Raw genomic sequence first — 24594 nt, forward strand, 5'->3', positions numbered from 1 at the left:
AGCAAAAACAAAGTAAAAACGAACAATTCAAAGCAAAACCCTGGATTCACTAGCCAGATGGTCTATCGGATATTTTATCTTAGGCTAATGTTGAAAACTAGGCCTAGCCTGCTTAAGCTAGAAGTGCCTAGCCAAAAAGATTTTAAAGGCCAACACCATTCTTACTGTTCAGAAATTATTAAAGTTCCTGCTCCATAATTTGTTTCATTGATAACCAGCTCAGTATGCCCATCTTTTACTTTAATTCCTTCTTCCTGAGGCGTGTGAACGCTCCCCAGCACCGGCATCTTTATCCAACAGTTTCTTCTGTTTCTTCACTAAAGAGCAATTTTAACCCTTTTCACATCTCAGCTGGTAGTCATTCTCAAAGGAAGAATAAATAAGTAAAATCGAGCTGCAAAACAAATGGAAAATTCGAGCTGATATTGGATTTTAATATAACTGAATACTTTTGAAAGAAATTCAGTCATTCCCCGAAAAATTGGAAACAGACAATTGAATATATGTTGCCATGACGCTTGTCATGACGAGACTTCAGGGTGAGAATCGGAGAGAAACTTTCCAGGAACAGTTGAATACTAAACTGAGACAAAATTTTCCAGGAACAATTCGATGTTAAACTACAGAGTCTAAAATATGAAAATTATAAGAAGAACGAAATATTTTTAGGATTTTTAGGAGAATAGTGAAGTCACTGATGGCGTGTTAGTGAGGAAAGTCAGAAACGAAGTTCTTTTCAAAATCACCATAAATTTGTTTAGGCAATAAACTTTTACTTTTAAGGTCAACCAAAATAATAGTTTGGTTGTATCTCATTACGTATTTTTTTTCAAAATGCGATATTCCACTTTTCATTACCATAAACTGTGGTTTGCTCTTTATTAGGTTGCAGCTACAGCTGCAGCAATGATTGCAGCTACTGGGGCAACCATGATAGAAGGCACAAAACCATAGCCTCTTTTCCAGACCACCCACATCCAACACGGAGTTCGACACGGGTTGTACAGATTATAATTTTGAGTGCCTTGTTAAGCACAGGTAAATGTCTTTTCAGAACCCATGTTCAGCCATGCTATTCCGGCGCGTTATAGTTTTTACAAATCCCTGCCCAGCACGCTTGGAACCCATAAGATGAAAACACTTTATAGTTTTGCTGGTTGAACACGATGACTGCGAAAATGATTTTGTCGAACCCGTTCAAAACACACTTCAAACCCGGTGCCCGAAAACACACTAATGATTGAAAAAACATTTGATGCCGATATGCATGATACCAATACACTCGATATCGATGCGTCCGATGCCACATACAACCCTTTTCCCAGCAATTATGGAGGGTCATATCAAGATCAAAACCATAGACTACAATTATCATATACAAAGTTTTTGACTATGCTGATTCTAATGGTGGTGTTTTATTTTTCATCCAACACAATTTTCAAATGGTTTCAGACTCTTTGGGAAATCCTTTTTTTAAACCATTTCAATGTGCATTGCCTATACGTTTTAATGTATTTTTTATGAAAGAGTTTGCATTGAGGGTAGTATGAGTAAAAAATCAAGCATTAAATTGCACATTTAGATTGTCATCACTTGCGGTATACGTGCCATTGCCGGATTCCTTCAGTATATTTCTGTTTTGCTCACTATGTTGACGATTTTATTCGAAACATTTAATGAAAGTTCTTAAGCCGAACTGGCCAGACATGACAATAAACAACAAAGAGAGATAAAACTCCACAAAAAAACCTCAAACGAGACTGCAGCCAGTAGGGAGAAAAGAGATGAAAGACTAAAATAACACAAACATTTCGCCTGTATCTAAACTGGGTATCCTCAGCACAAGATAAAAAGAAAAAAACACTAAACTAAAAACAAATAAAACCACCACCAATAATAATAAATACAATTGTCGCTACTGATCCACGTAGGGAAAAGAAGCTATTAGAGTTACTTCAATGAGAACATCAAAGCAACATGCAACTGAACACATCCAATTTGATGTTCTCATTGAAAAAACTCTAATAGCTTCTTTTCCCTACGTAAATCAGTAGCGACAATTGAATTTATTATTATTGGTGGTGGTTTTTTTCTTTTTATCTTGTGCTGAGGACGCTTAGTTTAGAAACAAGTGAAATATTGGTGTTATTTTAGTCTTTCATCTCTTTTCTCTATACTGGCCGCAGTCTCTTTGAGGTTTTTTTTTGTGGAGTTTTATCTCTCTTTGTTGTTTATTGAAACATTTAGCGTGGTATACGTAAAAAAAAACAACAACCTGTGTTCACTAAATCAATAACTGCTATATTACAGAAATTTAGCTTTGTTTCATATGTCTTCCAAGTTTATTCATGTGGAAACGGAGAATTTTTTTTTCTATCATTACGAAAAGAACCGTCCACCAATGCCAAAAAGGGTATTTGTTATAGGAGAGGCAGATTACTTCAAATTAAGATCCGAATGGGAAACATTGTCATTTGTGCATTGTATTTGTTGTTTGGAAAATGATAATGAGAAAACTCAAAAATTTATGAAAAGTTTTAATCAGTAAATATATTTCAAGCCTAGCGGAAATTTTTTGGAAAGCACCCGATATGCATCGAAAATTCAAACGAAAGCTAAGAATGGATCAATGAAAAAAAGTAACCTAGAAATTATTCAGCTGGTTTTGTAGCATCGGCTTATTTGGAAAATACTTCGTTGGATGCCTTGATGACTAGTGGATTTCATAAGCGTGATTGTTTTTTTTTTCACTTTCTTATTCCTTACTTAATTTTTGGAAACCTCTGGCACGTGTATATTAACTTCAACTTGGTAGTTATGTGTATTCAGATTTTTTTTTCTATTAAATTCACCTTTGTTTTGATAATGAAATGCTATTTGTTTGCCCGATCGGATCTTTCTTCTCTCTTCATTTAATTGCGATTGTTTTAGCAATTTTTAACTATATTTGGGCTAAACTTTTATGTTTTTTTTTCTATTTTGGTGTGACTCTTGTATTTTTGTATACTCCTCTCTTCATCCTCTGAACTAATACAAACAAAGCCATTGTGATACCATTTTTTCCAGTTTGCTCCCCCTTTGAAGTATATTTTCATATCCCCCAAATACTGATTCTGCTATATAGGGTTTCCATAAAACTAGCAAAAACCGAGTGTCCCATTTTCTCCACTAATGGAATTTGAGAAAATTAGACGTTTCTTTAAATAAAGAAGAATTAAATCTAGTTTATGTAGACATTTCCAATCGAATGAAGTTGTTTTTATCATTAAAAGTTTTAAACACATGTTTTTAAACCACAATATTCCAGGCTTAGAATACAAGAAAGATACATGCCCAAAGATACATACCTATGCATATTAGCTGTATATGAAAATAATCTACAGGTCGTCAAACTTCCCAATAAACCCCAGTGCAATGAACAAACGAAACACCCAGTGGGTTTGCTTGACTCATGTAGGTTGACTGACTTTAAATATATTTGGAGGATCCCATGGACGGCTGCAATAAAGAGCTTAAGCCAGTTCTTAAATTAACTGGACAATAGATAAAGAAGTGTATTTTAAAGCCATTTATACGGCCATGAACACAGTACAATATCATAAACAAAAGGTGCAAATAGCATAAACTTTTATCAGCGATCATCATAAAATACTTAAATGAAACACTACATTAACCTAATAATAGTACTTAGTACTTGAAAACACGGCCATTGAAAAGAACACTTAATTCTTGGAAAAACACATACATATTTCAGTAGAAACACGTTTGCTTTCTTGGATCTTTTTGCTCTTCCAAGGCTCGTCTTTTTGATTCTTGTATCTTTGTTTGCCAAAGCAACTTTTTTGCTTCATTCTTTTTCGGCTGTTCAGTCTTGTCAGGTAAGACTTACCATTTTTTTTTTACCAGAGATTTGGGACACCCTAAAGATCACTTCTTATGGGACAAAGATCCGCTATCTATCAAATACTCAAACTTTGAATTCGATAACTGGTCAGATACATGTTCCTGTTAACTTAAGAACCTATTTGATAATCTAACCTAAGTAGCTATCTTCTCTTACCACTTTTTCACAAACACCCTACAATCTATGCTTTCTGGTGCTTTAACAATGTTCCAAGCTTGTACCTATCCTCTTCTATTTTATACAAGTGAACAAATTGATTATTCTGACTTGAAGTGCGTTTTTTCTCGCTAATCCTTTCTATCCCCCTTGCAAAGAAAATACATCGCTCCGCAAAACGCATTATGCCCGAAATCCGACATTAGCATACTTTCTATGATTAGCCAATACAACTATAGACAAATTAAACAAATAAACCGAATGGAAGTTTTTTTTTTAGAGTAGGTTTTTTATTATCAACATTATGGTTTGTTCAGAAGATCAAGGGCACACACTTGGAAGTATTATGGGATCTTTTTTCAAAACAGTTCGTGGTAACGAACTGTAGTAAGAAGCGATCCGTCTCAATAGTAAACAAACTCTAAAAGACAGAATTTTTATACCAATAGATACATCAAAAGAATCAGGTTTCTATGCTGATTTTAAATATACAAGTTTCATCAAATTTAGTCTTACTCATCAAAAGTTACCAGCCTGAGAAAATTTGCCTTATTTTGGAAAACAGGGGGGAAACACCCCCTAGAAGTTACAGGATATTAACGAAAATCACATCATCGCATTCAGCGTATCAGAGAACCCTACTGTAGAAGTTTCAAGCTCTTATCTACAAAAATGTAGAACTTCGTATTTCTTGCCAGAAACCGATCATGGGTGTGTGTTTATTTGTTTTTTTTTTCCAGGGGTGATCGTATCGACCAAGTGGTCCATGAGTTGTTTACTGTTTTGTAAAGTAGAGTTGAAAGAAAGAGTCAAAATTTAGAGTAAAGAGCGGGGTGTTGAGGAGGGAACAGCTCCTTTCATGCACGGAGTAATTTCTGTTCCTTTTAAATTTTAATGTTGCTCTTTACTTTCAGTTAAAAAAAAACTTATTTTTATTTTATTTAGTTTTACCATAGCTTCGATAGTTTCTTCAATGGCGTCCTTTTAAAAAAAGGAGAAACACTTCAAGAACAAAGAAGCAAAAAAACAGGAACATTTTGGACAAATTAACAAACCAATCGCAAATAAAATTTTGGCCAGTTGTGAAATTTCGTCGAAATTCTGGGGGGGGGGGGGGATAGAGGATGGCAAAGTTGGAGCCAACTTTCCAAATTCAAGTGAAGTTGACAGTGAAAAATGAGTCATATAGTACTATAAACGCGTAGATACATCAAAGAAAACTGACCTGTTTCTCTGGATGCTTGAATTATACAAGTCTATCTTAGTTTTGCCAAGATTTTGAACAAAATAAATTTCATCTGGGGGGGGGGGACGTGGGTCGGGACACTAGGATCTGAAGAGGATAGTTGCCCCCCTGCACCATAGCAAATTTAACCCCTGATTTTAGCTACTGAATATTAGTATCCATACTCTCAGTAATAGAGAGAGAAAAAAACCCAACAAATTTGCAATCAGATTACTAATACGTGTATTACAATTGCAATAAGCAATGCTTATTCTTTGCAATTTTTCTCTTTTGCTCATTTTAAATAGCTGATGAATTGTACTATTTAACCACTCAGATATTTGTTAACCATGTTCTCGTGGCCTCTTCACTGTCTAGAAAAATTAGGCAAAATGAGGGTTTAAGAAACCTCAAATCTAAGGCAACTGTATTAGTAACACTTTCAAGCTTCTTGATTGTTTTATTTTTGAAAAAATGAGATCGAGCACTTACTTCTACGCTAATTTGGCTAATTACACAGATTTTGCCTTATTATTACATTGACAAATGTCAAGGACGCAAACGCTAGATGGTGTTGGCGACTTGGTCGGGTGATGATCGGCACTAGCTCCAGTTTTAACTCTTTATAAATTACCCATACTCTTTGCTCGAAACAATAAAAAGCCGCTGAACAACACATATTTTCTGCATATACCTATTAATTTAGTTGACAAAAAAGTACAACATTAAAAAATTAACAACATTTAAACAGTTTACAGTGTATACAAGTATAGCTATGCTACGGCTTTGAGATACGATATTTTCAGCGTCGGCCTTGGTTGAAAGTCCGAGTTTTACCTAATAGTCAATGAACAATTATTCATTCTGTGCCATTTGTGTTAATGCATTCTGTAGTAAATTTTACATGATTTTTGTTTTAAGGCATTTAACGTTTATGATGTAAAGTCCTGTTTATTCTTCGTTTGTTTACTTGAAAATGCATAGTCCGCATGGGCTTATGCGGACTCATGATCGGGACTCATGCGGGCTTATGGTCCGATTAAAAAAAACTGATCTTATCTCACTATTTGAAAAACTGATCTGACCAATCAAAAATAAAAAAAAATTATCTGATAAGTAGTTGATAACTATAATTTTGACAGAGCGAGGCAAAATGGGAAGAAAGCGCCGATAGCCAATAATTAATTGAAAATCAGACAAGCAAAGATTTATGCTTAACCAGCCACTGACAAGAGTTATGGGGCTCTAACTACTAAAGAACTATCAATAGATTTTGTAAAATCGTTCTTTATTCGGTTCTTTTCTTTATTGTTCCATGTTGGAACACTATAAACACATTAGTAAGAGAAATGACATGAAATCACAGCGCTACACATATTTTGAGGAAAACTAAATGGAATACGAATCTGTTCCCGTTGACAGTGCACCCTCCTTAAGTCTCTCTATAAGAAACGACACAGCATTCCTCGGAACCAGAGTACCTAAAACAGAAAAAGAACATGGTTAACTTGTCGCCGAACATTTACTAAAATTGTTAGGCATGGAATAACTTACAGGCCAATGTAAGAAGAAAACAAGAGCTAATAGCTCATATGGCACTTTTAACGAGGCCGGACGAGCCAAGAGCCAAGAGCACATATGGTAAGAGCTCTAGCAAAATTCTGAGAATCAATAGATTGATTTAAAAGGAAAATCAGAGGCTTAATGCCGGCCAGGATTTAAAATAAGAGCTCTGAGTCACGAGGTCCTTCTAAACATCAAAATTCATTAAGATTCGATCACCCACTCGTAAGTTATAAATACCTCATTTTTTCTCCTTTTTCTCTCCCTTCAGTTCCCCAGATGGTCTAATCAGGGGAAACGACTTTATCAAGTCAATTTGTGCAGCTCCCGGACACGGCTACCAGTTTCCATCGTCCTAGCACGTCCAGAAGCACCAAACTCGCCAAAGCACTAAACCCCACCCCCTAACTCCCCAGAGTGGATCCAGTACGGTTAGGTCAATCACATGTCTACAACATTTGCTTATTCTACCCACCAAGTTTCATCCCGATTTCTCTACTCTAAGTGTTTTCCAAGATTTCCGGTTTCCCCCTCTAACTCCCCTCAATATCAACAGATCTGGTCGGGATTTGAAACAAAAGCTCTGAGACACGATATCCTTCCAAACATCAAATTTCATTAAGATTCCATCACCCGTTCGTAAGTAAAAATACTTCATTTTTTTATTTTTTCCGAATTAACCGCCCCCCTCCCAAGATGGTCAAATCGGGAAAACGGCTATTTCTAATTTAATCTGGTCCAGTCCCTGATACGCCTGCCACATTTCATCGTCCTAGCTTACCTGGAAGTGCCTAAAGTAGCAAGACCGGGACTGACAGACGGACAGAACTTGCGATCACTATATGTCACTTGGTTAATATCAAGTGCCATATAACACACTATATAAAGTTAATAGGTTTCGATAGAGAGATGAGAATGGAAAATAAATAAATAAATAAATAAAGAAAGAAAGAAAGAAAGAAAAAGAGAGAGAGAAAGAGAGAGAGAGAGAGAGAGAGAGAGAGAGAGAGAGAGAGAGAGAGAGAGAGAGAGAGAGAGAGAGAGAGAGAGAGAGAGAGAGAGAGAGAGAGAGAGAGAGAGAGAGAGAGAGAGAGAGAGGAGAGAGAGAGAGAGGAGAGAGAGAGAGAGAGAGAGAGAGAGAGAGAGAGAGAGAGAGATACAAAACAACAGGCAAAAATCATTAGATGAATTAGCATATGTAATATAACGAAAAGGTGGAGTCAAAGTTCGAGAAGGATAACAGCACTATCTGCAACTATGCGAGATTATTTTGTACTAAATTTGTTCTAAACGATCAAACCAAAAACAGCAAGTGTTTTTGGGAAGAATTTAAGAGTTTATGTTACTCGCTTCCAACTGTCGGGGAAAGTAAATTTTACAAGGCAAGAACAGTTAAACTTAAGGGAAATGTCGAGTAAAACAAAAGGATCTAGAAAGTTTGAGAGAACGGAACAAGAGCCAAGTACTCATACGGCACTTGTGACGAGGTCGGATGAGCCAAGAGCTCATACGACACTTGTGACGAGGTCGGAACGTAAAATTAGACTTGGTCCTTGAGTTATCAATTTTGCTGTTCTTTGCTTATTGGCAATTATTACAAAGATAAACTTGCAAATACAGTGTTCCTGTATTCTCTTCTTGTTCGGTATTATAACGTTTGTCCCACCAAGTTTTATTCTGATCCCTCCACTCTAAGCGTTTTCGAAGATTCCCAGTTTCCCCCTCCAACTACCCCAATGTCACCAGATCCGGTCGGGATTTAAAATAAGAGCCCTGAAACACGAGGTCCTTCTAAATATCAAATTTCATTAAGATTCGACAACCCGTTCGTAAGTTAAAAATACCTCATTTTTCATATTTTTCCGAATTAACCGTCTTTCCACTCTCCCCCAGATGGTCAAATCGAGGAAGCGACTATTTATAATTTAATCTGGTCCGGTCCCTGATACGCATGCAAACTTTTAGCGATCGCTATATTGATCACATATCTAGTTTCGGATCTTCTTCATGTAAAAATTGGTGTGATCTGAGATTCGAACATGATGTCTCTCGCACACTAAGCGAGAATCATACCCCTAGACCAGCAACCACAGTTAAGAAGAACAAACATTTGTTTTATCGGCAAATAAAATTCTTCTCAACTGTCTCGTTCGCTCGCACCCCCTCCCCCCCCATATGGTCGAATCGAGGAAGAGACTATTCCTAATTTTATCTGGTCTGGTCCCCGATACGCCTGCCAACTTCCGTCGTCCTAGCTAATCTGGAAGTGCCCGAGCTAGCAAAACCGGGACCGACAGACGGACAGAAATTGCGATCGCTATATTTCACTTGGTAAACACCAAGTGCCATTAAAACGGATGAGGAGGATAATAGTCAACACAATAGGCTACCTTCATAAGACTTAATATTAACTTAATAAGATCGATATTTATTTATTTATTTAGAAAAAAATAGAGCAAGCCATAGGTTCGAGCTTACTACGTATTATTTTGTTTTTCATCTATGAATCATCATATAGAACAGATGGTCGTTAGAAAGTCGAAGACTGGCTCATTCCATCGATAATTCAGAGGTCTAATGTCTCTTTCAAGGACCAAAACAAAAAAGAGGACAGCCTCACCATCCTCTCCATGTGCCCCCTCCCGTCCTTTATCAAAGTTTTAAGACAGCCATTTTACTAAAAACGCCAAAAGTTCCAAGATTATAATCCTGGGATAAGGTAAGTACGTCCCCAAGGAAAAAGGCCCGAATAATACAAACAGTCCATGCTAAACAGAGGCTTCATTGATACACTTCGGCAGAAATAGGTGAATATTTTTCACCCTGTTGATATCAGTCGTACAAAAATTTGCAACCTGCATGATCAATAAGCACCAATCAGGGCCCCTGGGTCCATTCCCCAGATCCCCCTTCAAACCCTCCCCCTTCTTCTGTACATAAGAACATTTTGTACGTTTTTGCAATCAGAATCATAGAAAAGTTTTCAATTTCTACGGCAGATAGGCCCAAAGATCTGTGCCTTTTCTAGCCCCCCCCCCCACACATTCGTCTCACTGGAAATACAATTCAAAAGTTTGAGCCAGCTAATTACAAGTCTGAGGCTAATTTTGTAACGAAGATGTCAAAAATCAAAAAAGTTATTTTGCGTTAGCCGAATTCTTTTTTTTATCTCCATCAACATTGGTTTATAAAGCTTTCTGAGCTTTCTGATCACAAGCTCGAGGCCAAAATCAGAATAGAGATAACCAAAATTGAAACACTCTTAGTGCGCGCTGCAGAGGGTGTACAATGTTAATACCTCTTATGTATTATGAGAAGTTTTAGGAACAAAATGATTCTATCTGCCTTTTTAGGTTGAAGATAATAACAAATAGTGTACGACCATTCCCACTTGAGTTCTGAAAGCTACCCAGTATTACAGTATAGAATATGGTACAGTTTTAGAAATCAAACATCCACTTATTAGCAACTATGAGGTGGGTGATTTGCATGCCTATTATAGGCTTATTTACAACCGGCTCTTGCCTCAAAATTCATTTCGGAATGCCATTAATTCGCAACTTGACATCTTAAGTGTGACACTTAATGAGTTTGAATCAGACATAGCCAGTGGGAGTGTAAGTCTTAATAAATAATCTCATCCACCCCTTTATGTAAAAAAAAGAAAAAAAGAGGAAAAGGTATGCTTTCCTGGAATGAAATATTTTAAACAAAATCTGGCTTTCTAATCGGCAGTCCATCCTAGCCAGGTTCCCAGATACCCCCCCCCCCAGAGGCTGTTTTGACTTGCAAGCGTTTAACAAAATCTGTTATTTCGAAATTTTAACATATACACCTTACTGAATTATATCTGTCAATAAAGTTAGACTGGGCCATTTAAGAATATCATTCAAAACTTTTTGACTAAAGATACCTACCGACAACTTTTTGTGTTTTTGTCTTCATTCGAACTACTTGAAGCAACTGACTCTGCTGGGTGGCTTGTGCTATAGACTCTAACTTCGGCCAAACAGCCATAATACTCCCTGTAAGCATCCAATAGTTACAACGGCGCTTGCCCAAAGTACAATCACCCGTAATAAGCTTCTTTCGACACCGACCAGTCCAATAGACATGAATACAATTTTCCTGGGAATGCTCGTAGTGTTTCTCCCAGTGTTCTCTAGCTTCATCGGCATGAACCTGACGATATCGCCGTTTTAAATCGGCTAATGGCACTGTTTTACTCTGAAATAGAAATCGGTCAGTAGAAAAAACTACTGGCAAAATAAAATGTGCACTTCCGAGATCCAATATCGGGAGTTCTGTTAACTTTAAGTTGTTGTTTTGGTACTGGTATGATATACGCATACATGTATGATATAGTTTTATGATATATGCCCAACCTAAGGTTCTTCCAATATGTTTCTCTGACGCTCCTAACAAAATATACCAAAGTAAGATAAAAATATAATAGTTTAGAAACAAATTTGGGCAATATTGGCACATTTAAGGGAATGGGGGTAAAGTATAGTGGGTCTGCATCTAACTTCACACTGTCCGAATACTTTCTCTTTCAGTTTCAAGAGACTACTTTTAGTATCCTCTTGCTTCATCACCATCTGGGTATCAACATTAGAGTTTTAGATTGGTCAATGGCACCCACCAACCCAGGAGTGATCCTCGACACCCAATTGAACGAAACTTCTCCGCTAAAAGTTTCTCAAAAGGTCTTCTTGATAACGACTAAATTTGAAAAAAAAAAAATATTGCTTATACTATCTTACCATCTAGACTCGACTCGCTTGCTTGACTATCTTACCATCACTAATTAGCTAACTCAATCTGTTAGCGACAATAAAGATTAGACAACAATTCAAAGAGGATTTTACTTTCCTGTATTTCTGTTGTTTTCAACGGTCTTCTAAATAAGACATTATAATGAAATACAATGTCTTTCAGGCACGAAACCTTTTTCAAAGCTTAGCCCCTCACAATTTTAACATTATTTAGCATTGAGAAATTAAATGCTAAAAATCATATGGTTGTTTAACTCTACAGTTAAGAAACAGTCAGTCGAGACGTTTAATGAAGAAGAAAAAGAAGAACAGATAACTCGTATGACTCGTAGGAACAGGATATACACCATTCTAGGCTGTAATTGCTCATGATTCTGCTCAATATTTTTGAAACTAACTATTTTGATTTTACATCCCATAATAAGGAAATAAAAAGATACTGACCCAAAACTAAACATTTGTTGCCGTTCGGTAAATGATACAACAATCAATGTTTCAAACTAACCACAATTAAAGAAGTAACCCGCCATGCAAAAAGTGGGGTAGCAAAATAGCAATGCTTCTTGACAGTTTTCAAATTTGTTGGCAGATTTTGTCTGAAAATACCACTTTTACATATACAAATAATTTTGTATATTAATAACAATACATTACATTATTGTCATTACTATATTAATAACAATAATGTATTGTATATAATAATTAATAACATATACAAATAATTTTTGCGCAAAAAAGCTGTCAAAACACAAGTTTGCCGAATTCTGCTACTGGCAGGCAGGATCTTTGGAACCATTTCCATACCTGAGTATCCTCATCCCTAACACTCAGATATATATATAACCCAAAGTGTATATTTTCCATGAGCTTTTCTGGTTTTTAATTTTGTCACAGTGGGTTCAGTTTATAGATATACGGTTTTAAACAAGAGTGATATTAACGATTTGAAGCAAATATGGCAATTTTCAAAAAAACTGATTTTTTGTTTGTATTTGGTCATGATAAATCAATAAATCAATGCCTCTAGATTGTATAACTTCAACAAAATTCCATTAGAATCAAACAGTGAGTTTTTAACGGTACTTGTTTCTTAAACTAAACACATTCAAGAATTTCACTTAGGTTAGATCTCACAAAACAAAGTTTAATAGCATACAAAGACAAGTGACATATGACCCCAAAAATCTGTTTTCTTAAAAAAAAAAAAAATCGGTTCCACAAAAATCCCCTTTTGTTTAGGGTTGCCACCCCCTAGGGATTTATCATTAGTGATCATTAGGGATTTAATCATTTATTAAATATCAGAAACCAGACATAAATCATTGAGCTACTGACCTCTCTTCCTAAGCAAGTCACGTAAGGACACGTTTGAGTTCATTGTAATTCGGAGCATCGACGCAAAGAGGATTATTTTAGACAGCTGGATCGCAAGTTAAATTTAATTTTTTTTTTGCTATTCTGTTTCATTTTTCAAAGGTCTGAAAATATAAAAGAGTTAGATCGAAAAAATTTTCTAAAATGAAAAAGGGAAAGCTTAGTACCTATGCAGAGAGAGGGGAGGGGATATAGTAAATTTGGAGATACTTTCATTATCAAGGTATAAATTAGATGAACATACTACCCAAGTCCTTTTTTTCCCCAATATAACCGTCGTTATACTCAGAAATAAATGGACCCTTTAAGATCATACATTTTTCTCTTATTTACTGAAACTTAGTTTGAGTCTGATTTTCTTTTACTCTAGGTTTTGGGCATAAGATATTAATCTTAAATACTAATAACAGAATGAGTGATAGATTAAAAGGTACTTATATATTATACCACCAACACTTAAGTTTACGCTGTGTAAAACTCAAGTACAAAATGGTTTTACCTGTCTATATTGAGAAACAATTAGCTAACGTTCAGTGGAAAACAAATGGCGGGTGACAAAATAAATTCGAATTTGGGCTATATATTTGCGCATTTGGGGGTGGGGGTTTCGAAGTTAGTTTAGGCCTCGTTACCTGATTACAGGGTTCTTTTGTTGCTGGGGTGTCTGTCTGTAAATACCTAAGCTGATCTTAGGTATTGGTTCCCGTTGAAGACCTTTTTCTGTTTGTCTCACAGACTATCGAATTGGAATCTAAGACATTTACATCTTGACTAACCGTTTCTTTTTTGCTTTTAGTAAGATTTGCATCTAGCTTCAAAGCGCCATGTACGGTGCTGTACATGTACAGCCATGTATGGCTTCACATATACGGCCATGTACGGCGCAAAGTGGGTACTGTAAGGTATCTGGCCGGTGCGACACAGTCAAAGACCATATTGCCAAAAAAACACTATAATCAGCCTTTCAGATTAAAAGGGGAATAATCAATTGCTAGCGCTTTCACCAAATTTCCAGTCACTCATTGTACGTGATACGTTGGATAGAAAATATTTAGATTTCATGTGCCCACTCAGCTTTTGATGCTTATTGGTCCCCGTGATTCTCCCTGGTATAAATTTAACTGGGATCCACTGCATCACGTTGAATTGGCTGAAGGAGATGTCCGAAACTTGTCACAGTGGGTCTCAGGTCGTTGTGAACTCATATCCACCGGTAACAAAAAGAGGAGTGATGGCAAAGCTTTGAAGCAATGATAAACCTCGCCACGACACAAGTTCATTTTCAAGAAGCCATTAATCTTTTCCTCCACAAGGTTTGGTACAGCCACACTACAATGTAGTAGCGATTCTCTGTTTATTTTGGGAATTAGATTAGGGTAAAAACTAACATCAAAGCTTCATAATACATGTGACTGCTAGGCTGCCAGTCAATATTGTTCTCCCATAAAGTCAAATGGTGCTTTTTAGAGTTGTAGCATAACAAGCAATGAGCATCAAGCATGCAGTTTGGTATGCGTTATTTTTACAATACTAATAGCATTGGAATGTACAACTACGTCGATGAAGTAACAGCAGTAAGCTATATGAGTATACTTCAGACTTTGAATACTATCCTCCACTAGCAGTATTAGAGTAAATATGATACAGTACTTTCGATAAAATGGTATATAGAAAATTATGGAGTATAATATTTATAGCTAGTATATGGCTCACCACCAAATTAGATCACATTGTGAATTGTGATTCAGAAAACTATGGATATTTCTAACTGCAAGCTATACTAGTTACATTTGTTACTTTTCTGCAAATTTTGCGCATAAAAATTCTTTTTGCTCAAAGCAAAGCTGTCAAAACACAAATCGTGCTGCTAAAGTATCGGCAGCTTTTGGAATTTTGCAACAGTCAGCCTTGGAACTTTTGCACACCTGGAAGTGTCGATCTTAATTTAAAGCCGAAGTCGATCTTAATTTAAAGTAAAAATTGGCATGCATTATTTCTTGTCTTTGCCTCACTATTGCCCTCAGTCTAAAGCAAAAGTATATATACTAACATATTCTTTGAAGTTCTTTAAATTATTTTTTCCAAGTCCTTTAAATTCTTAGAAAAAACTTCACATGCACACACTCTATGCACAGGTTTTGCCCATTTAAGTGTCAGCAAATTTTTTCTTCAAATCCAGAGTTTTTTTATTTATTTTTTGTTTCTTTTTCATTCCTGTCTTAGTGTATTCGATGTCAAGTTCCTTTAAAATCTTTTAAAATATTTACTATTTACGATTGTTATTTTTTTTTTTATTGTGCCGTGGATAAAACGGCAACCGCAATTGCATCACCCATCAAATTAATCGCCATTCAATTGATAAACTAGCCTAGGTATAATATTCCTAAAAAAAAAAAAAAAAAAAAAAAAAAAAAAAAAAAAAAAAAAAAAAAAAAAAAAAAAAAAAAAAAAAAAAAAAAAAACCGTGATCACCAGACCAAGGACCAAGAAAAAGAAACTTGGCGATTTACAATGAGGTTATAGGCTTTGGTTTAGGTGCCCGGGCCTCAATTCTTATCCAATAGACCGACTAAGGAATTTTGCCTTAAGAAATCGGTATTCTTACCTATGAAAAATAAAACAAACCTGGTATCCAGTGCTAGGTCTTATAATAACAAATGATGCATCAGCACTCTGTTTTCTTGTAGAGCTCCTGGTTGCGAGGATTGGCCCATATCGACTACCCTGACGAGGCTCTTTCAGTATATAAAATCCTTCATGATTGTCACTCATTATCTCGTACCTATAAATAAGTATAATCAAGTCAAGGTTCTTGGAAAAAATGAAGAAGTATTAACAGCAAGGTACAAATTTCAACTTTGGTGTTACCCAAGGTTCACTAAACTATCTTGCATGATACTCCATGTTTTTTTTTGCCATGCATTCATGCGTTAAGACGTTTTGAAGCAGTCGAACAGGTACAAATTGCATCTATTCTTAATTTAGATGATTTAATTTCAATAGAAAAAAGAGGTTTAAGGAGAAACTAATTTTAACTGAAAGAAGCTACCGACATTATAATGTCTGTGAGAGCTATCAACAGAGCAAATGCAACAAATTGACTCATCAATTTACATTTAATGGAAACAATACATTTTATGCTGCATCGTTCATGCGTGAATTTTCTTGTGCTAGAAAGAAAGATCAATGGAAAGTAAGAATTAGAGAAGAAAAAATTACAAAAACCAAATGGATAGCTGTGGGACCTATAGTTAAAATCAGAATACGTAAAACGTAACCGATAAGTTGAATCACTAAGCAATACATGTTATGCTGCATCGGTCATGCGTGAGTTGTCTTGCGCTAGAAAGAAAGATCAAAGGAAAGTAAAAATTAGATAAGAAAAAAAATATAACAAAAAAACAAATGGATATCTGTGGGACCTATAATTAAAATCAGAATACATAAAACACAATCGGTAATTTAAATCACTAAGCAATACTTTCAATTTTTCTGCGTCACTCATGAGTGAGATGTATTGCATCAGAAAGAAAAGGAAGAAGAAGAAATAAACAAATAAAAAAAATAAATCAATAGCAATGGGACGTATTGTTATGGCTCTAATTGAAATTGATAATGTACACTAAGCAATATTTTACTTGAAACAGTGACAAAATTAAACAAAGGTACCTTTTAACTTACAGACCCACCAGCTTAACAACTAATCAAACTTATAGCTGTTCAACTTTCAAAGTGATTATTAAGTGCAAGTTGTTACTCTCCAACTTATTGAATTCCGATGAACTAAGAAATATAACGGAAAAAGAAGGATATAAGGGTCGCTAAGAGTATAAGTCAATTCAGTTCATTAAACATAAAACTGAGTAAATTCCAAGTAATATATATTATAACTTCCAATAATTGAGTTTTTCTGTATTTTTGTACATTTTCCGCGTATTTGAGCATGCAGAACAAGCTGAAATAATACGCATAGAGGAGAAACAAGAGATATAAATAGCTTTAAAAAAATTCCGTATTTAAAACAGTAAATACACTTTTAGTTTGTTGCTCATGTATTTGAATATGGAGAACGCAGTAAAATTGTGTAATACTCAATAGGTCAAATATTCAAATACCTAAGCAATGGTATACTGCTCATATATTTGGGCATTGATAAACAGAACCGATTCATAAATATAAAAGATTTCACAAAGTTCATCACAATTCTACATCTAAATCAGTATTTACAATTTTTGTATGTTACTTATGTCTTTGAATATGAAGAATCCACTGAAATTGTAAATGAATCAATAGCTCAAATACTACTAAAATATATAAGCAACGGTAGACTTTTGATCAAGAGCAATAAAAACAGATTGATAAAAAAATCCTCAAACTTGATCAAATTCTACATCTACAACAGTTCATATACTTTTAGTTTGTTGCTCATATATTTGAGCATTGAGAATGCACTAAAACTGTATATTGCTAAAAAACTGAAATAAATACTCAAATACATGAGCAACTGTGTTCTTCTCATGCATCTAAGCACGTAGAATGAGATAAAATAAGCAAATCCACAAACTTAGTCAAAATTCTGCATCTACTACAGTTTATATATTTTTAGTTAGTTGCTCATATATTTAAGAATGGAGAATGCGCTAAAATCGTATATTGTTCAAAAACTGAAATATATAATCAAATACATGGGCAGCTGTGTACTTCTCATCCATCCAAGTATTTAGAATAAGACAAACATAAGCAATCCCACAGACTTAACAAAATTCTGCATCTACAACAGTTTATATACTCTTAGTTTGTTGGTCATTTAATTGAGCATGGAGAATGCTCAAAAATTGTTTATTGCTCAAAACTAAAATGCAAACTCAAATACATGAGCAACTGTTTATTTCTCATACATCCAAGTATGTAGAATAAGGTAAACACAAACAAATCCACAAACTACATCAAAATTCGGCATCTACAACAGTTTATATACTCTTAGTTTGTTGCTAATATATTTGAGAATGGAGACTGTACTAAAATTGTATATTGCTTAAAAACTGAAACGCATACCCAAATAAATGAGCAACTGTGTACTTATCATACATCCAAGTATTTAGAATAAGAGAAACATAAGCAAACCCACAAACTTAATCAAATTCTACATGTGCAACAGTTTATATACTTTTAGTTAGTCACTCATACATTTAAGAATGGAGATTGCACTAAAATTGTATATTGTTCAAAAACTGAAATACATAATCAAATACATGAACAACGTTATACTTTTCATACATCCAAGTATATAGAATAAGATAGACATAAGAAAATCCCCTAACTCAATCAAAATTCTGCATCTACAACAGCTGATATATTTATAGCTTGTTGCTGATTTATTTGAGCATAGAGAATGCACTAAAATTGTTTGTTGCTCAAAAACTGAAATAAATACTCAAATACAAGAGCAACTTTGTACTTCTTATATCCAAGTATGTGCAATAAGATAAACATAAGCAAATCCACAAAGTTAATCAAAATTCTGCAACTACAATAGTTTATATATTTTTGGATTGTTGGGCATATATTTGAGCACAGAGAATGCACTAAAATTCTATATTGCTCAACAACTGCAATACATACTCAAATACATAAGCAACTGTGTATTTTTCATTTATCTAAGTATATGGAATGAGATAAACATAAGCAAATCCACAAACTTAATCAAAATTCTGCAACTACAACATTTAGTTTGTTGCTCATTTAATTGAGCATGGAGAATGCACTAAAAATGTTTATTGAATGATATGCTCAAATACATGGGCAGTTGTGGACTTCTTATACCTCGAAGTATGTAGAATGGGATAAACATAAGCAAATCCACGAACTTAACCAAAATTCTGCATCTACAACACTTTATATGCTCATAGTTTGTTGTTCATTGAATTGAGCATGGAGAATGCACTAAAATTGTTTATTAAATGAAATACTTAAATACATGGCAACTGTGTACTTCTCATACCTCTAAGCATGTAGAATGGGATAAACATAAGCAAATCAACAAACTTAATAAAAATTCTGCATCTACAACATTTTATGTGCTTATAGTTTGTTGTTAATTGAATTGAGCATGGAGAATGCACTAAAATTGTTTATTGAATGAAATACTCAAATACATGGGTAGCTGTGTACTTCTCATACCTCTAAGTATGTAGAATGGGATAAACATAAGCAAATCAACAAACTTAACCAAAATTCTGCATCTACAACAGTTTATACATTTACAATTTGTTGCTCATTTAATTGAGCACGGAGAACGGACTTAAATTGTTTAATAACAGAAATACATACCCAAATACATGAGCAAATCCACAAACTTCATCAAAATACTGCATTTACAACAGTTTATGTACTTTTAGTTTGTTGCTCATTGAATTGAGCATGGAGAATGCACTAAAATTGTTTATTGAATGAAATACTCAAATACATGGGTAGCTGTGTACTTCTCATACCTCTAAGCATGTAGAATGGGATAAACATAAGCAAATCAACAAACTTAACCAAAATTCTGCATCTACAACAGTTTATACATTTACAATTTGTTGCTCATTTAATTGAGCACGGAGAATGGACTAAAATTGTTTAATAGCAGAAATACATACCCAAATACATAAGCAAATCCACAAACTTAATCAAAATTCTGCATCTACAATAGTTTATGTACTTTTAGTTTGTTGCTCATTTAATTGAGCATGGAGAATTCACTAAAAGCATTTATTGCTCAAGAGTTGAAATACATACTCAAATACGTGAGCAACTATGTACTTGTCATACATCCAAGTAGACAGAATAAGATAAACATACGCAAATCCACAAACTTAACCAAAATTCTGCGTCTACAAAAGAATATATTTCCTCCATTTTGCCCCAGACAGATGGCCAAAAGGACAATCTAAAGCAACCCTTCACAGGGCCTAGCCGTCTTAACCTTTCTTTGATCATAGTCTTATAAAATAGAATCGAACCGCATTTTTCGTACAGCTTCATGTTTGATTAAATAAAAAAAAAACTAGTTTTTTTTTAACTGCAAGTAAGGAGCGACATTAAAACTTAAAACGAACAGAAATTACTCCGTATATGAAATGGGTTGTCCCCTCCGCAGTCCCACGCTCTTTACGCTAAAGTTTTTAATTGTTTTAAAAAGTAGAATTGTGGCAAAGAGTTAAACTTTAGCGTAAAGAGCGAGGGACTGCGGAGGGGACAACTCATTTCATATACGGAGTAATTTCTGTTCGTTTTAAGTTTTAATGTCGCTCCTTACTTTCAGTTAAAAAAACTAGTTTTTTTTATATTTAATTTCTGAACGTTTTTGAATTAAAGCATGTTTGATTTTGGCTCTCCGCACATGAATTATTGAAATGAAATTAGTATATTAATTTTTTTTTGGCTAAATGGCTTTCTCATAGTTTTGATAAGACGATTTAGAGAAATAAGGGGTGGGGAAGGAGGCCTAGCTGCCCTCCAATTTTTCGGTTACTTAAAAAGGCTACTAGAACTTTTAATTTTCAACGAACGTTTTTATTAGTAAAAAATATACGTAACTTAAGAATTAACTTACGTAACAAACTTTTATATTCTTATATGTTTATTATGTGTACGAGGGGGTTTGTACCCTCGTTAATACCTCGCTCTTTACACTAAATCGTAAGTTTTGTCCCAATTCTTTAAGAATGACCCCTGAATCAAAAAGGCCGTAGAATAAATAGTTGAAATTACTAAAAATATTTTAGCATAAAGAGCGAGGAATTTATCTCCTCCTAAATACCTCGCTCTTTATGCTAAAGTATTTTTAGAACCCCTCATATGCGTAATAATCTCTGTTCGTTTTAAATTTCAATGCTATTCCTTACTTTCATTTGAAAAAACGTTTTCATGTTTATTTTTTCATTGTTTTTTTTATAGTAATGCTAGAAAATTCTGCGCCCTTTTCATTGAATTTTTCTTCCCCCATGACATATTCCTCAAAGGAAAGATCCTCCCACAAAGCCCCCTCCCATGAACCCCACCCCCCAAACCAAAAAATCCCCATGAAAACGTCTGTACACTTCCCAATAACCATTACTATATGTAAACACTGGTCAAAGTTTGTAACTTGCAGCCCCTCCCCCAGGAATTGTGGGGGAGTAAGTCATTCCCAAAGACATAGTTATTATGGTTTTCGACTATGCGGAACAAAATGGCTATCTTAAAATTTTAATCTGTTGACTTTTGGAAAAAAATTAGCGTGGGAGGGGGCCTATTTGCCCTCCAATTTTTTTATCACTTAAAAAGGGCACTAGAACTTTTCATTTCCGTAAGAATGAGCCCTCTTGCGACACTCTAAGACCACCTGGTCGATACGATGACCCCTGGGGAAAAGAAAAAAAAACAACAAACAAACAAATAAACACGCACCCGTGATTTGTCTTCTGGCAAAAAATATGAAATTCCACATTTTTATAGATAGGAGCTTGAAATTTTTGCTATAGAGTTCTCTGATATGCCGAATGCGATAGTGTGATTTTCGTTAAGATTCTATGACTTTTAGGGGATGTTTCCCCCTTTTTTCCAAAATAGGGGAAATTTTCTCAGGCTCGTAACTTTTGATGACAAAGACTAAATTAATTGAAACTTATATATTTAGAATCAGCGTGAAAATTCGATTCTTTTTGATGTATTGTTTAGCATCAAAATTCCGTTTTTTAGAGTTCCGTTTACTATTGAGCCGGTTCGCCCCTTACTACAGTTCTTTACCACGAACTGTTTGAAAAGAAAATAATTCGGTATTTCGGGGCTTCTGACATTATTACTCCTTTGCGGAAGTTAGGCTCAAAATTGAAAAGGATTATATTTTTTCTCTGGGCCCCTTCCACCTCTTAGTTCGTTTATTTTCCCGTTAGTTTTCACCTGTTTTCGCTTTATACTTGTGTTATCTCTTAGCAGTTCTTTCGTTAGTTGAGTTATGGTTGTGGTATATATGTTTTATCGCTCGTATAGTTGTGTTATTTTCAAATTATACTCCATAATAGAGAGGCTCCGAACACCCAGCATTGTATATTAAGCTCTGAATTTGACGTTTTTTTCTTACGTGACCAGATTCGTCCTGCGCCCTTTTCATTGAATTTTTTCCCCCATGGCATATTTCTCCAAGGAAAGATCCTCCCACATAGCCCCCTCCCTCAACCCTACCTCCAAAACCAAAAAATCCCCCTGAAAACGTCTGTACACTTCCCAATAACCATTATTATATGTAAACACTGGTTGAAGTTTGTAACTTGCAGCCCCTCCCCCAGGAACTGTGGGAGAGTAAGTCATCCCCAAATACATAGTTATTATGATTTTCGACTATGCTGAACAAAATGGCTATCTCAAAATTTTGATCCGTTGACTTTGGGAAAAAATGAGCGTGGGAGGGGGCCTAGATGCCCTCCAATTTTTTTGGTCACTTAAAAAGGGCACTAGAACTTTCCATTTCCGTTAGAATGAGCCCTCTTGCGACATTCTAGGACCACTTGGTCGATACGATGACCCCTGGGAAAAAAAAACAAAAAAAAAAAACAAACAAATAAACACGCACCCGTGATTTGTCTTCTGGCAAAAAATGCAAAATTCCACATTTTTGTAGATAGGAGCTTGAAACTTCTACAGTAGGGTTCTCTGATACGCTGAATCTGATGGTGTCATTTTCGTTAAGATCCTACGACTTTTAGGGGGTGTTTCCCCCTATTTTCCTAAATAAGGCAAATTTTCTCAGGCTCGTAACTTTTGATGGGTAAGACTAAATATGATGAAACTTATATATTTAAAATCAGCATTAAAATGCAATTCTTTTGATGTAGCTATTGATATCAAAATTCAATTTTTTAGAGTTTTGGTTACTATTGAGCCGGATCGCTCCTTACTACAGTTCGTTACCACGAACTGTTTGATACGATCAGTTAGAGGATTACCTAAAACCATACTTAGACAATTCCTCTGGAAAACATTTAACATTACTTCCCCGCCTTTTGAAGTGCTCATGTTTCAGAGCCATTGATGGACAATATCGGACTTTTGACCTCCAATATTCGAATTTAAATTGACAGACTTACCTTCCTATTAAATGACACACGCAATTACTAGATACATGCTCAAATACATGAGACGTTTTACGTCTCATCTGACGCGTAAACAGGGGAGGGAGAGGCATCGGGGCCCTCACACTCCCTGAAATCCTAAATTTACCGAACTTCTTGTTTAAGTTATCCAACAATTATTTTCAATATCTGAAAATCTGGACCTGGAAAACTTAGTATAGTACTCCAGGTGGATTTACGAGGTAGATTCTAAGATTCCTTCCTTCTTGCTGCAAATACCTTTGGATTTGAAAAGCGATAGTAAAGTAAACTTCCCTTACTTTAATATTGCTTATTTTTATTCTCACTTGCTCTTCTTCCTCCCTTTTCATATCTTTCGTCCTCTGTAAGCATGAGCGCAGTTTAATCACCTTCTTAGTAAATTTTACTATGAGTTTTACCAGATTTGACAAGACCAGCTTCACCCATGGTTGACCCAACTCTATCTATTTACTTTTTTCAGTACTATACTATGTAGAAATGAAATGGCCGCTCCCTCTTGTAGTAAATACCACTGGATTTGAAAAAAAGTGAAGCAAACTTATTTTACTTTACTATTGCTTACGTTCTCTCTCTCTCTCCTGCTCCTCTATCTCTAAAATATTCTATAAGCATAAGTATGCCGTAATCACCTTCTGAGGAAATTTGACACTAAGTCTAGAGTCGACAAGGCCAGGTTAACTCATAGTCTTGCCAACCCCACCTATTCCTTTTTCAGCAAAATACTATGTAGAAACAAAACGACCACTCCTTCTTATTGTAAAAACCTCTGGATCGGAAAAAAGAATGTGACTTGAAAAAAAATAAAACAATGGTAGAGTAAACTAAACTTACTTTACCGTTGTTTGCTCTCTTTCCTTATTCTCCCCCCTCCCATCTCTCTCATACTCTCTACCAACAAGTACGTTTTAATCTATTTCTAAGAAAATTTGGCAATAAGTCTAACCAGAGTTAACGTGGCCAGGTTAACTGGTGGTTGTCTCAACTGCAACTACTGACTATTCTTTTGCTAAGCCAATCACTTTGATTGGCCAGACATGACGTGGTCAGGGTAACTGGTGGTTGTCTCAAGTGCAACTACTGGCTATTCGTTTGATAGGCCAATCACTTTGATTCACTTTGATTGGTCAGGTTTACTGGTGGTTGTTCCAACTGCAACTACTGGCTATTATTTTCATAGGCCAATCACTTTGATCGGCCACAGTTGACGTGGCCAGGTTAACTGGTGGTTGTCTCTACTCCAACTACTGGCTATTCTTTTGATAAGCCACTCACTGTGATTGGCCAAAGTTGACGTGGTCAGGTTAACTGGTGATTGTCTCAACTGCAACTACTGGCTATTCTTTTGATACTCAAATCACTGTAATTGTCCAGAGTTGACATGGCCAGGTTAACTGATGGTTGTCTCAATTGCAGCTACTGGCTAGTTTAGGAGTTTTTCAGGAGTATCCTTTAGACTAA

General features: G+C 35.3%; 2 protein-coding genes across 2 annotated transcripts in view; both read right to left on the reverse strand.

The window, feature by feature from the left end:
• Window positions 1-326, reverse strand: part of LOC136034980 (methylosome subunit pICln-like) — a 28465-nt gene extending 28139 nt beyond the window's left edge. The window contains exon 1 of the mRNA XM_065716544.1: window positions 166-326. Within this exon, the coding sequence (XP_065572616.1) occupies window positions 166-287 (122 nt within the window). The 5' untranslated portion in view covers window positions 288-326. The remainder of the gene's footprint in view (window positions 1-165) is intronic.
• Window positions 327-6556: 6230 nt separating this feature from the next.
• The window catches only part of LOC136034984 (protein strawberry notch-like), a 91748-nt gene continuing 73710 nt past the window's right edge, over window positions 6557-24594 (reverse strand). The window contains exons 19-21 of the mRNA XM_065716553.1: window positions 15626-15782; window positions 10766-11075; window positions 6557-6766 (exon numbers count right to left, since the gene is read on the reverse strand). Coding sequence (XP_065572625.1) covers window positions 6675-6766; window positions 10766-11075; window positions 15626-15782 — 559 coding nt within the window. The 3' untranslated portion in view covers window positions 6557-6674. The remainder of the gene's footprint in view (window positions 6767-10765; window positions 11076-15625; window positions 15783-24594) is intronic.

This window comes from Artemia franciscana, chromosome 13, assembly GCF_032884065.1.
Source record: "Artemia franciscana chromosome 13, ASM3288406v1, whole genome shotgun sequence".
NCBI classification, from domain to species: Eukaryota; Metazoa; Arthropoda; class Branchiopoda; order Anostraca; family Artemiidae; genus Artemia; species Artemia franciscana.